Source organism: Mandrillus leucophaeus, unplaced genomic scaffold (genome assembly GCF_000951045.1).
Source record: "Mandrillus leucophaeus isolate KB7577 unplaced genomic scaffold, Mleu.le_1.0 Scaffold40, whole genome shotgun sequence".
Classification (NCBI taxonomy): Eukaryota; Metazoa; Chordata; class Mammalia; order Primates; family Cercopithecidae; genus Mandrillus; species Mandrillus leucophaeus.
This window is the reverse complement of record NW_012104254.1, coordinates 5,745,200-5,758,837: the sequence shown is the minus strand read 5'-3', so window position 1 is coordinate 5,758,837 and position 13,638 is coordinate 5,745,200. Positions and strand designations below refer to the sequence as shown.

General features: G+C 41.6%; 1 protein-coding gene across 4 annotated transcripts in view; it reads left to right on the top strand.

The window, feature by feature from the left end:
* Window positions 1–13,375, top strand: part of CDCA7 (cell division cycle associated 7) — a 14,406-nt gene extending 1,031 nt beyond the window's left edge. Inside the window, exons 2-10 of one of the 4 annotated variants that reach the window (XM_011991896.1) lie at window positions 3,041–3,166; window positions 3,584–3,820; window positions 7,589–7,825; window positions 8,183–8,260; window positions 9,213–9,407; window positions 9,873–10,013; window positions 10,705–10,854; window positions 11,548–11,684; window positions 12,031–13,375. In XM_011991896.1, coding sequence (XP_011847286.1) covers window positions 3,041–3,166; window positions 3,584–3,820; window positions 7,589–7,825; window positions 8,183–8,260; window positions 9,213–9,407; window positions 9,873–10,013; window positions 10,705–10,854; window positions 11,548–11,684; window positions 12,031–12,061 — 1,332 coding nt within the window. In that variant the 3' untranslated portion in view covers window positions 12,062–13,375. Of the gene's footprint in view, window positions 1–3,040; window positions 3,167–3,583; window positions 3,821–7,588; window positions 7,826–8,182; window positions 8,261–9,212; window positions 9,408–9,872; window positions 10,014–10,704; window positions 11,102–11,547; window positions 11,685–12,030 lie in introns of those variants that run through there. The other 3 variants (XM_011991897.1, XM_011991899.1, XM_011991898.1) reach the window with 3 other exon arrangements.
* Window positions 13,376–13,638: the final 263 nt, after the last annotated feature.

The following is a 13,638-nucleotide window of genomic DNA, read 5'->3' as shown; positions in this document are numbered from 1 at the left end:
CCCCCAACCCCCTAGCCTTACTCTTAGCTGCAGGACGTTGCTCTGAATGGAACGTTACTTTTTGCTCTAACGGAAGCCAGAACGTAGGGTCGGGCTCCTGGAGAGGGTAGAAGAGTGGGGGTTGGGTGAAACGGAAGACAATGACACGTTTAAAGTAAGTATCAGGGGTTTGGGACCCACGCGGGGGAGGACAGGTTCGCGGGGGTGGGTGCGATGAGGCGTGGTTTCAGGGCTGAGTAGCCGCCCCGGTAGAGCTGGGCATTGGCTTTCCGGATGTAGAAAACCATGTGTAGCTGGTCTTGGAACCTGACGTGCCTGGGTTCAAATTTGAGCCGCCATGGGGCTTCAGTAATCCATTTCGCGTTCCTGAGCCTCAGTTTCCTCATTGGCTAAGTGAGAATAACGATAGCACCTGTGTTGCAAAGAATTAAACCTGACCTGAAAGCGTACTTAACATAGTGCCTGGCACGAAAAACTACTATAAATGGTATTAGTTATTACTTACCTGCCAAAGAAGTTCATCTCCGTCTTGACTGTTTGTCTTGCTGCTTTTTTGTGGCTTTTCCTCCAAAGATACATTTGCCTGGTAAATAACTCTTGGCTTGTGCTGACTTGTTAAAACTCAGCATGTATTTCTCGGACAGCACCCAATAGAATGCCGCCTTTGAGGCTGTCTGGGGCCTCTGACTGCTTGCAGGTAGATTGATGAATAAAAGATGGTAATTCCTGCAGTAATGCGAGGAGTACTGCTGTTCCTGCCCCTGCGATCTTGCAGTCTATTACACCTTCCTGGGGCCTTCAATTTCCTTATCTGGAAAATGGGATCTGAGATCCTTTTCAGTTCCCAACATTCATTGTGTCCCAGGCTGGAGTGCAGTGGCACAATCACAGCTCACTGCAGCCTACTGGCCTCAAGCAGTCTTCCCACCTCAGCCTCCCAAGTAACTGGGACTACATGTGCGCACCGCCACACTCGGCTGATTTTTGTATTTTTAGTAGAAACGGAGATTCACCATGTTCCCCAGGCTGGTCTCAAACTCGTGGGCTCCAGTGATCCTCCCACCTTGGCTTCCCAAAGCGCTGGGATTACAGGTGTGCGCCACCCTCCTACACACACACCTAACCTTTATATTTAGTAGCTCTACCTTTTACACATTGTCCTGCCTTGTTAAAAAGGCAAAAGACAAAAACTTCCTAAGATGATTGAACGGAGTTTACTTAGGGGTATAGGGATGTTGGGAGTGCCCTCATGTATTTTCAAGAGACTGAAATGCGTAATGTTAGGCAAAGAAGGAGGGCAACAGCGTTCTGGTCACCTGACATCTTACATCTTAGCATATTTTGTAGAATCTGTAGCAGAGCTTGCCCTTTCAAAGTTTTCAGTATAAGGAATCACTTCTGCTATTCCATGGCCCCATTTAAGAGAATAAAAATACAGGACCTAAAGCAACACTTAAGAAATCTCGTTAAATGTTAAGAAATGACAAACCGCTATCCTTTTTTACACAAGATAGATGCCAATTGCATTTTCTGAGAGCAGTGCCAGGCTGTTCAGTATTTATGAATGAATGAAGCATTTCTATATAAGTAATTTGCACTTTATAAAAGGACTTTTAAAAACTTAAGTCTTGTATAGCAAAGGGACAGCAGAAAGAGCTGAATGACAGCCTCAAGTAATAGAGTGCTAAAATGGAATCAGGTATCCCACCTGCATTTGGAGTGCTGTTTGACCTTTAACTTGGCTCCTTGTACCATCTGTTGAAGGGTTTGATGTATTTGCTTTGTAAAGACTTGTGTGGAAATCAGGATAGCCCTCTTGATTGGAATGGGGCCTGCTTGGAAGCCTGCCATCTTGAAGTAGAGGTCCTGCCCAGTTTTTGTAGTTTGTGAAATTAGCATCACAGTACATAGCCCAAAGCTTACAAAAAAATACCTCATTAGCTTGATTTTGGCTGAGGGAGAAAATCTTTCTGCCATTTTGTACTTTTGAAATTTCCTTTTAGAAGTATAGTTTAATTTAAAAGAAAAAAACAGGTTGGATTTTAGGAGTTTAGCATTAAAAACTCCTGTGGAGCTCAGTATAATGCTAAGAGCTGAAGATTAGGGGCTTATAAAGGTGGGTTGAGAGGTAGCTCTACAGATGTTTGAAAAAACTGATAAATGTCTTTATAATTTTCCTGCCAAGGGATCCCTTCTTAGAATTTGACCTGGTTTTGGCCGGGCGCGGTGGCTCACGCCGGTAATCCCAGCACTTTGGGAGGCTGAGGCGGGCGGATCTCTAGGTCAGGAGATCGAGACCATCCTGGCTAACATGGTGAAACTCCGTTTCTACTAAAAATACAAAAAATTAGCTGGGCGTGGTGGCGGATGCCTGTAGTCCCAGCTACTCTCCTGTAGTCCCAGCTACTCGCCTGTAGTCCCAGCTACTTGGAGGGCTGAGGCAGGAGAATGGCATGAATCCGGGAGGCGGAGCTTGCAGTGAGCCAAGATCGCGCCACTGCACCCCAGCCTGGGCAACAGAGCGAGCCTCTGTCTCAAAAAAAAAAAAAGAATTTGACCTGGTTTTAAAGATTTTTGGGTCCAGGTACAGTGGCTAATGCCTGTAATCCAAGCACTTTGGGAGGCTCAGGTGAGAGGATCGCTTGAGTCCAGGAGTTTGAGGCCAACCTGGGCAACATAGCAAGACCCCATCTCTAAAAAAATAAAATAAGTTAGCTGGGCATGATGGCACATGCCTGTAGTCCTGTCAACTCAGGAGGCTGAGACAGGAGGCTTGCTTGAGCTCAGGAGTTCCAGGTTGCAGTAAGCCATGATCTCACCACTGCGCTTTAGCCTGGATGACAGAGCGAGATCCTGCTTCTTACAAAAAGAAGAAAGAAAAAGTTTTTTGTAGCAGTTGACAAACTTCCTTTTCTATGTAGGGTATGATAAATGGACATATCTACTCTGTGCTGTTTGAACCTACTAAACCAAAAAAATGATGTCTTTAGTTAAATAAAGTAAGCATCATGCTTAATAGGGTTGCTATTTCCATTTGCAGCAGAAAGATCTCAGAGTAAAGAAGAACTTAAAGAAATTCAGATATGTGAAGTTGATTTCCATGGAAACCTCGTCATCCTCTGATGACAGTTGTGACAGCTTTGCTTCTGATAATTTTGCAAACACGGTAAGTGCTGCCTGAGAATAAACAGAATTGAGTCTGCAGTGCTCAGAATGCCCCAGATGCTTTGTGCGTGATTAAAACTGCTTGCTTTTTGCCTACATTTCTATACAGCCGTTATGAAAATACAGTATGCACTATAATTTCATTTCACTTTTTGCTGTGGTTCTAGGTAGTAATTGTTGGAGGTAGATTAGCTACTTATTCTATCCTTTTGAAATGTCGCCTAACCTAACATGCATGATGATTTGCCATAACAACTCAGAAATCATTTGTAAACCTCTGAACCATTTTTCTTTGTAACAAAAGCTGTTCTCTTGTAGTGCACTTGTAAATGTGATTTGCTCTCTGCACGGTTTATGGAAAATTGGTTCTTGAAAAAGAAAAAAAATGCACAACCACATTTATTTATTTATTTTACAGAAACCTAAATTCAGGTCAGATATCAGTGAAGAACTGGCAAATGTTTTTTATGAGGACTCTGATAATGAATCTTTCTGCGGCTTTTCAGAAAGTGAGGTGCAAGATGTATTAGACCATTGTGGATTTTTACAGAAACCAAGGCCAGATGTCACTAACGAACTGGCCAGTATTTTTCATGCCGACTCTGACGATGAATCCTTTTGCGGTTTCTCAGAGAGTGAGATACAAGATGGAATGGTGAGTTTGAGAATTTCACCAGTTTCAAGAAGTAAGATACCTTTAGAGGCATGACATATTTTTACAAAATTTTTTCTTACGATTTTGATTTTAGTCATGCCAACAGCCTCTGTTGACCTTTTTAAAATTTTGAGTATTTTCTTCATGTCTTAGAGCAGTGTTTACTAATGTAGCTGGACTTATAAATCATGAACATTTTGTAGGCTCTGAAAATTTGGAAACTGGTAAGATAAAATTGGCCAATCTCCAGATTTTCATTACCACAAAAATCCAGCCTAATCAGGAAGCACACTAGTCCTAAATATTATCTACATTTGCATTTCAGTTCAAGTGCCCAGCCCTAGTGCCTGTCATAGAGCAGACCTTTGATAAATGTTGGTCTCATAGTAGATCTGTGGCTGCATCTTGAAAACCTGTGATAACTTATGTGCAGGAGCGCCATTGCAGATAATGACATTGAGGGCCCTGCCTGCTGCTACTTTTGCTCCTTGGTTGGCTTTTCCTATGCACGCTACCTTCCTTTAACTGCTGCTGCCACTGTTGTGCTGTGCCTTGGTCCCACTCTTTCTGAGCGTACTGTTTAATTCTATACACATTCTCTCATTCCAAAGACTTTCTCGACAAAGGAAGCAGTGCATTCACTGATAATCAGGTGCATGCTCTTCAACTCACTGGTCTGACATGGATCCACTGCCTGAGGATCACGGTTTGAGTAACATTGATACAAGTGGCAGTCCACCTGGCCAAGGAGTGTTTTGGTCCAAATCAGTGCTTACTGGAGTTTGTTGCAGAGGGGCCAGTCTGCAGATCTGCGTGTGACACAAACATTGTCAATAGCCTGAATAATTTCTGGGCAGTGTTTCAGTTCTTTGAAGATACTGTCATGATTAATAAAATGCCAATTCATTATAATTGGTAGGAACTCATGAAAGGTTTTTGTTGTTTTGTACTCTCTAAATCCGTGGACACTAAAAGTACAAAAAGCTGTTTGTGGGCATGTAAGACTTTTTTGAGACAGGGTCTTGCACTGTCAATCAGGCTGGAGTAAGTGGTGCGATCATGGCTCACTGCAGCCTCCACCTCCTGGGCTTAAGTGATTCTCCCTCCTCAGCCTACCCAGTAACTGAGATTACAGGCATGTGCCACCCTGCCTGGGAACTTTTAAAATTTTTTTGTAGAGATGTGGGCTCACTTTGTTGCTCAGGCTGTTCTCGAACTTTTTGGCCCAAGCAATCCTTCCGTCTTGGCCTCCAAAAGTGCTGGGATTACAGCCATGAGCCACTTTGCTGGCCTTAATAAATATTTTAGTGTTAAAACTGTGTCTTTATAGGTGAAATTCAGGGACTTCATGGGTGATATTTTTTCTTCTCTCTTTTTTTTTACCTGCAACCATTACCACAGTCAATTTTGGAGTACCTTTATGACCCCGAAAAATGACTCTGTACCCATTAACAGTCACTCCTTATTCTTTCCCAACACCCCTAGCTCCTGGCAACCATCAGTCTGCTTTCTGCTGTCATAGATTAGCCTGTTGTGGATATTTCATATAAATTGAATCATGATATGTGGTCTTTTGCGACTGGCTTCTTTCACTTAGGATAATGATTTCAAGTTTTATTATGTTGTGGCATGTGTTAGTTCATTTTATTGCAGAATATTCTGTTGTGTAAATCAACCACATTTGATTTACCCATTCATCAGTTGATGGATAAGTGGGTTGTTTGCACTTTTTTGGCTATTATGAATAATGCTACTGTGAACATTCGTGTACAAGTTTTTGTGTAGATATATACTCTTAGGTATGTACATAGGAGTAGAATTGTGGTTCATGTAGTAACTGTTTAACCTTTTGAGAAATAGACAAAGTGGCTATACCAGTTTACATTCCTACCAGCAGTGTGTGAGGGTTACAATTTCTCCAAATTTTTGCTAATAGTTTTTTTTATTTTCCTTTTGCTTTTTTTTTTTTTTTTTTTTTTTATAAAGCGACATACTCTGTCACCCAGGCTGGAGTACAGTGGCACAATTTTGGCTCACCACAATCTCCGCCTCCTGGGTTCAAGCGATTCTTGTGTCTCAGCCTCCGAGTAGCTGGGACTACAGGCGCGTGCCACCACACCCGACTAATTTTTTATATTTTTAGTAGAGACAGGGTTTTGCCGTCTTGGCCAGGCTGGTTTCGAACTCCTGACCTCAGGTGATCTGCCCATCTCAGCCTCCCAAAGTGCTGGGATTACAGATGTGAGCCACCATACCCGGCCTTCTTTTGCTTTTTAGCTCTACTATGAAGTGGTTGGTGTCTCATTATGTTTTGTGTGTGGGTTTTTTTGTTGTTGTTGTTTTGTTATTGTTTTTGTTTTTGTTTTTTTTTGGAGACGGAGTCTTGCTCTATAGCCCAGACTGGAGTGCAGTGGCATGATCTCAGCTCAGCGCAACCTCTGCCTCCTGGGTTCAAGCGATTTTCTTGCCTCAGCCTCCCAAGTAACTGGGATTACAGGCGTGTGTCACTGTGCCTGGCTAATTTTTGTATTTTTAGTAGAGATGGGGTTTCACCATGCTGGCCAGGCTGGTGTCCAACTCCTGATGTCAGGTGATCCGCCTGCCCCGGCCTCCCAAAGCACTGGGATTACAGGCGTGAGCCACTGCGCCTGGCCTCTCATTGTGATTTTGATTTATATTACCCTATGGCTAATTTGGATAAATTTTTAATGATGAAAACCTATATTACTTTTGGAATCTGGAAATATTTTTATTTTGAGCTTCTGGAAGTAGATTAGAGAAGTACCTAGAGAAGTCAAATTTATAGACAGAAAATAGGATGATGGTTGCCAGGGGCGGAGGGAAAGAGGGAATGAGGAATTACTGTTTAATGGGTATGAGGGAGTTTTAGTTGGAGATGATGATAACATTCTGGAGATGGATGGTGGTGATGGCTGCACAACAATGTGCATGTATTTAATGCCGTTGACCTGTGCACTTAGAAATGGTTAACATGATAAATCTTATGTATATTTTATTATATGATTTTGTAAAGTAGAAAATTGAGATATGTTAATATAATTTAATATTGCCATCAACATTGAGGCCATATTTATAGGGGAACACATTTTTTTCCCTTTTTTTTTTCCCTCAAGACAGGGTCTGGCTCTGTCACCCAGGTCTGGCGTACAGTAGCACGAACACGGCTCACTGAGCCTCTGCCACCTGGGTTCAAGCCATTCTCCCACCTCAGCCTTCCAAGTAGCTGGGACCACAGGCGTGTGCCACCATGCCCAGCTAATTTTTGTATTTTTTTTGGCAGAGATGGGGTTTCACCATGTTGCCCAGGCTGGTCTCGAACTCCTGGGCTCAAGTGTTTCACCCGCCTTGGCCTCCCAAAGTGCTGGGATTATAGACGTGAGCCACTGCACCCAGCCAGGAGAACACATTTGTTCTTGTTAGAATTCTTTTAAAATACATAAAGATCTGTTTTTAAAGAAATGAAAAGTAGGTGGTAGGAATTTTAACATTTAAAAAAAAGGCTCAGACCCACAGGCCTAGGGACTGTGAAAATAGCTTATAGCAGTGTGGTCCAGATAGGCTGCATGGAATTAAACTGCATTCTGTTGATTGTTGTACTCTTTGTAGTTCCTGATTTTGTTACCCAGAGGTGTCAATGTTCAGTTAAAATTCATTTCATACAAGTGTCTCGTTCAGAAGGGACTTTGTAGTCATACTGATGAAGCTGGTCTGTTGATCAAGTCCTAATGACTCCATTGTTGTGATTAGAGGCTGCAGTCAGTTCGGGAAGGCTGTAGGACCCGCAGCCAGTGCAGGCACTCTGGACCTCTCAGGGTGGCGATGAAGTTTCCAGCACGAAGTACTAGGGGAGCAACCAACAAAAAAGCAGAGTCCCCCCAGCCCTCAGAGAATTCTGTGACTGATTCCAACTCCGATTCAGAAGATGAAAGTGGCATGAATTTTTTGGAGAAAAGGGCTTTAAATATAAAGCAAAACAAAGCAATGGTAGGTATCTGACTTTGTGTTACAATTAATTTTTCCTCTCTAAGCGACTCATTGCTTAAATCTGTTCCATCACACAAAAAAGTTATTTTTTTCTGTTACATGAATAAAAAGTTACTTTTGTTTACCTGTGAAGTCTTCAATGTGTGCCTCAAAATATGTTTCCTTCCCTGAACTCCTTTTTTGTAATCTGTTAAAGGCCTGGTTAAGTGTATAGGGGAAATCAGAAACTTTGAATGTGTCAACTTACTTTCAAATTTCAAACCAGGAGATGTACTTCAGTATTTTCAAGAAGTTAGTTGCTCATTTTCAGCAGTTATTCTAAGCCAATGATATCAGTTTAATTTTCTCCCTTTTTAGCTTGCAAAACTCATGTCTGAATTAGAAAGCTTCCCTGGCTCGTTCCCTGGAAGACATCCCCTCCCAGGCTCCGACTCAGTAAGTACCAGTCCTTGTTTATATACAGTAGTGTTTTGGGCACACTTAAGGTAGATCTGTGTTGTATTTAAAAATCTAATTTCTTTATTTGTGTGGCCTTCTAGACAAACGAAGGGGACCTAGAGGAAACCCCCTGACAGATCTCTGGATGATCCTCCTTGAATCCTGGGTAGTTTGGTCTCTCCTTGCTGTGCTCCTGTGGCACTAAACCCCTTTTGATTGGTTATTTCTTTCCTTCCCAACTAGACTAAGCCCCTCACTAGGTAATTAGTCAACTAGACTAATTAGTCAACTAGACTAATTACCTGCCCTCATGGGCAGGTAATGGAGATCAAAAATTTTTTTCTCTTCTCCAGTGTGAGCACATTCCTCCTACATGGTAGATGTGCAATAGATGTTTTTAAAATTGGAGAATGAAAATAGAATAAGAAAATCACAATTTCTTATCAAGTCATAGCTGGGTATCATACAATTGCATTCTGAAGAATTAAGCTGGTACAACTCAGGGAGATTTGGTGTGTCTGCTGTGATAGAAAAGATTTCTTTTTCCTGCCTTCCCCTGAGGAAAGGAAAGATGGAAAGAGGGAAACCATACAGATATCCCTCTATTGTGCAATGTAGAAACTGAATGTGTTTCTACAGGGTCAAGAGACATCAGAGAAAAAATTTTTTTTTAGAAGAGAAGATCATTTCTTACATCTTCATTAAGTAAGAGAATAAATAGCTCATCTCTCAAGTTGAAAGAAACTGGGCTTGGTGTTACAAAAGCAAAATAAAGATAGCCATATAGGTTTTAGGCTCATTTTGCCATGCATTATGTAAATGACAAAGAAAATGAAAAAATAGAGCTCTCTTTACTTAAAACATCCTTAAGGAGAAGGTATGAATTCCCCAAAGTACTACTTCTCTTTATTGTGGAATAAATGGATTCCCTTATGCGTGCTTTGTTTAGCAATCAAGGAGACCGCGAAGGCGTACATTCCCGGGTGTTGCTTCCAGGAGAAACCCTGAACGGAGAGCTCGTCCTCTTACCAGGTCAAGGTCCCGAATCCTCGGGTCCCTTGACGCTCTACCCATGGAGGAGGAGGAGGAAGAGGATAAGTACATCTTGGTGAGAAAGAGGAAGACCATGGATGGCTACATGAACGTGAGTTCTTTGCATTGGTACTTGCTCTTCTGATTCTCATCTTCAGTAGGCCTGGCATCCTACACAGCGCAGGTACACATACATCCTCAACACCAGGAGTTCCATAGTAAATGTTTTTCTCTAACCATTCACAATTGTAAACGTCACATAAGCTTACTTGGTAATTTTATTAGCAGGTGAGAATTGGGTTTTCTTCATCTCTTCTTAATTGCAGGCATCGTTTCCAAAATGTCCAGTTATGGCTACAGTAAGCATATGGCCAGTTTTTCTACCATTAGCTCTAGGAGAGATTTCCATGTTGAAGTTCGTGAGAAGAAATTACAAGTCAAGTATCTGAGATTCAGAGCTGGGGAGAGCCAGTTTTGAATCTCTGTTTCATATTTGAATCTCTAGTTCTCAGTTTTGAATCTCTTTCAATCAGTTTTTCAGTTTTTAAGCTCTGTGTTTGTATTCCTTGTGATGCAGGAAGATGACCTGCCCAGAAGTCGTCGCTCCAGATCATCCATGACCCTTCCGCATATAATTCGCCCAGTGGAAGAAATTACAGAGGAAGAGTTGGAGAACATCTGCAGCAACTCTCGAGAGAAGATTTATAACCGTTCACTGGTGAGAGCCTCTCAGTTACACCTGAGAATGTAAACATCTGTGAGAGGAAGAGACCTTCTGTCTCTAAGTGTTGCCCAGGGTCTAAAGGGCTTAGCATGTGAAATCTGTGCCTATATGTTTTTTTCACACAAGGAAGGAAAAGTTTTAAGTATCCCTGGGATTTAGCCCTCTTTCACAGTGGAATTATCTGCTTAGTAAGTCTGTAGTCGTGGTAAATCTTTTCTCCTAATTTAGAAATCAATTCATTCAACATATATTTATTGCATATCTATTACGTGTGTATACATAGCTAGGTGCTGGGGTGTGGTGGTGCACCAAAGATAAAAATGGATTTGGGTAGGTTATTTTTTAATAAGACCTTTTCTTAAAGGAAAGTGGTTTTACCACACCAGGCCAAGTTTTATGTTTTTAGTGGAGATGGGGTTTTGCCATGTTGCCCAGGCTGGTCTCGAACTCCTTGGCTCAAGCGATCCACTCTCCTCAGCCTCCCAGAATGCTGGGATTACAGGTGTGAGCCACTGCACCTGGTTGAGTTATTTTTCATACCCTGGCATGTACATGTGTATACAGAGATTGACAGACAAAATGTAAGACTATACTACGAAGAGGGACATTCTGTAAATATGCCATTTTCTCTGTTAAAAAGCAGTGGCTTTTTGTTTTTTGTTTTTTCTTAATTGCTTATTTGTAGGGCTCTACTTGTCATCAATGCCGTCAGAAGACTATTGATACCAAAACAAACTGCAGAAACCCAGACTGCTGGGGCGTTCGAGGCCAGTTCTGCGGCCCCTGCCTTCGAAACCGTTATGGTGAAGAGGTCAGGGATGCTCTACTGGATCCGGTAGGTGCCTTGCCAGGGGTTGGTCCTGTGGGGCTTGAAGGTCAATCACAAACTGTGATGAGGCCAGAAAAAGGCATTGGTGAAGGGGTGGAGCCCTTTCTGTTATGGGGTGCTCTTTTTTTTTTTTTTAGATGGAGTCGCATTCTGTTGCCAGGCTGGAGTGCAGTGTCGTGATCTCAGCTCACTGCAACCTCTGCCTCCTGGGTTCAAGCGATTATCCTGCCTCAGCCTCCCAAGTAGCTGGGACTATAGGTGCATGCCACCACACCCAGCTAATTTTTGTATTTTTAGTAGAGACGGGGTTTCACCACGTTGGCCAGGATGGTCTTGATCTCTTGACCTCGTGATCCACCCGCCTCAGCCTCCTAAAGTGCCGGGATTACAGGTTTGAGGCCCCACACCCATTCCAGGGTGCTCTTAATTCAGAACACAAATGAATTCAGAGTGATGGTGCTGCATAGGCATGAGCCGCTTCCACCATACTCAGGTCTGAACTGTCCCTGGGAAGTTGCTGCTCCATTTATTCCTAGTAGCTGCTTGTAACTTCCACTGCTGGAAGGAAGCATCAGGCATGACTAATGCATATTAATCATATAAATTTTTAACCGTAAAGAAGGGGTTAAATGTAATGTAGATAAGTTGGTGGGGAGGTAAGGTTTAACTGAATTGTGCCGTTTGACAATCCTCCTTCAGAACTGGCGTTGCCCGCCTTGTCGAGGAATCTGCAACTGCAGTTTCTGCCGGCAGCGAGATGGACGGTGTGCGACTGGGGTCCTTGTGTATTTAGCCAAATACCATGGCTTTGGGAATGTGCATGCCTACTTGAAAAGGTAGTGGGTGTTTTTTTTCTCTTCCACATCCGAATCTTATGTTCATTTATATCTTAATGAAAAGATGACAGATGTCAGAAGAGTGGTTATGTCTGGCGGGGTGGAGACTGACTGGAAAGGGGCACGCAGGAACGGATGAGAACGTTTTCTGTCTTCACTTAGGTGGTGGTAACCCAGGTGGGTGGGTGTGTATGAAAAAGTCAGATTATATACTTGAAGATGCGTACACTTGACCATAGTGATGGTACAACACAACAAAAATGTTTTTAAAAATGAATTAGGCTTTCAAAAGAGGATTCTTTGGTTGAAAACTATGTCCTGACACGTTTCCTTTTGTCTTTCACAGCCTGAAACAGGAATTTGAAATGCAAGCATAATATCTGGAAAATTTGCTGCCTGCCTTCTACTTCTCAAATCTTTCTTATAAAAGTTTCCAGTTTTTTCACTGAAACCTGAGTTAAGAATCTTGATGATCAGCCTGTTTCATAAGAAACTCCAATCAAGTTAATCTTAGTAGACATGTGTTTCTGGAGCATCACGGAAGGTATATTACTAGTTACACTTTGCCCTTCTGCAGTTTCTTCTCTGTTCCCAACCCTCATCTCATTGCATCCCCCTCTATTTCCAATGCCCCTCTCCAACCGCTTAGTTTTTGAATTTCTTTTAAATTACAGTTTTATGAAAGCATATTTTATTTACTTGGTGTTGAAATAGCCCTCATAAAACCTAAGCACTTGGAAACACAATAAAAGTATTAACTAACTAGATCTATTGAATTTCAGAGAAGAACCTTCTAACTTGTTTACACAAAAACAAGTATGATTTAGCATTCATACTAGTTGAAATTTTTAATATAATCAAGGCACAAAAGTCTTAAAACCATGTGGAAAAATTAGGTAATTATTGCAGATCGATGCCTCTCAATCCCATGTATTGCGTTTATGTTACAAGTTGTTATCACAGTTGAGACTTAATTTCTCCTAATTTCTTCTGCCTGAAGGGTAAGTGGTGCGTCCAGCTTACACAATCATGATTCAGAGGTTGGTGGGCAATGTAATACTTTAAAAGTATGATGGAAGAGCTATCTGGAAATTATGAGTAGGCTGAATTTTCGGTACAAAACGTTAGTATAATTGTAGTTTGCAAAGTTTATTTCAGTTCACATGTGAGGTATTGCAAATAAATTCTTGGACAATTTTGCATGGAAACTTGATATTAAAAACTAGTCAGTGGTTCTTTGCAGTTTCTTGAAAATTTATAAACCAGGCACAAGGTTCAATTTAGATTTTAAGCACTTTTATAACAATGAGAAGTGCCTTTTTGGAGATGTAACTTTCCGCAGTTTGTTAATCTGACATCTCTGCCAGTCGAGTTTCTGGGCAGATTTCCTGTGTCAGTGTTCCCACTCCTTGTTGCATTAATCAAGTTATTTGGTAAAGGCGGAATCTAAGTGTTTGTATGTCCCAATTTACTTGCATGTGTAAACCATTGCTGTGCCATTCAATGTTTGATGTGTAATTGGACCTTGAATCGATAAGTGTAAATACAGCTTTTGATTTGTGATGCTTTTATACAAAAGTTTATTTTAATAATAAAATGTTCGTTCTAACTTGTCTGCTTTTTTAAAAATAATCTTACTGTACTTCTAATTTTTTTCTCATATTTAAATAAAAGGCCATTTCCACCTTTTCTAAAAATGTCTGCCTTTTGACTGAAGTTTCTGAAGTTCTAAGGTTAGCTCATTTGGAAGGACCTCACTAGGTGACAGGACTGATACCTATGATCAGCAAATGGGCTGAGATCACCACAGTGCCTGATAGAAAACAATACGTGCCCATGAAGTTTTGTAGTGTTTTCCTTTGTGTTGTGCTTTGCAATCCCTGGCTTACTTTTATCAACCATTCAAACATACATTAAATGCATGCTGTACATTGAGGCTTGTTCCAGGACTGTG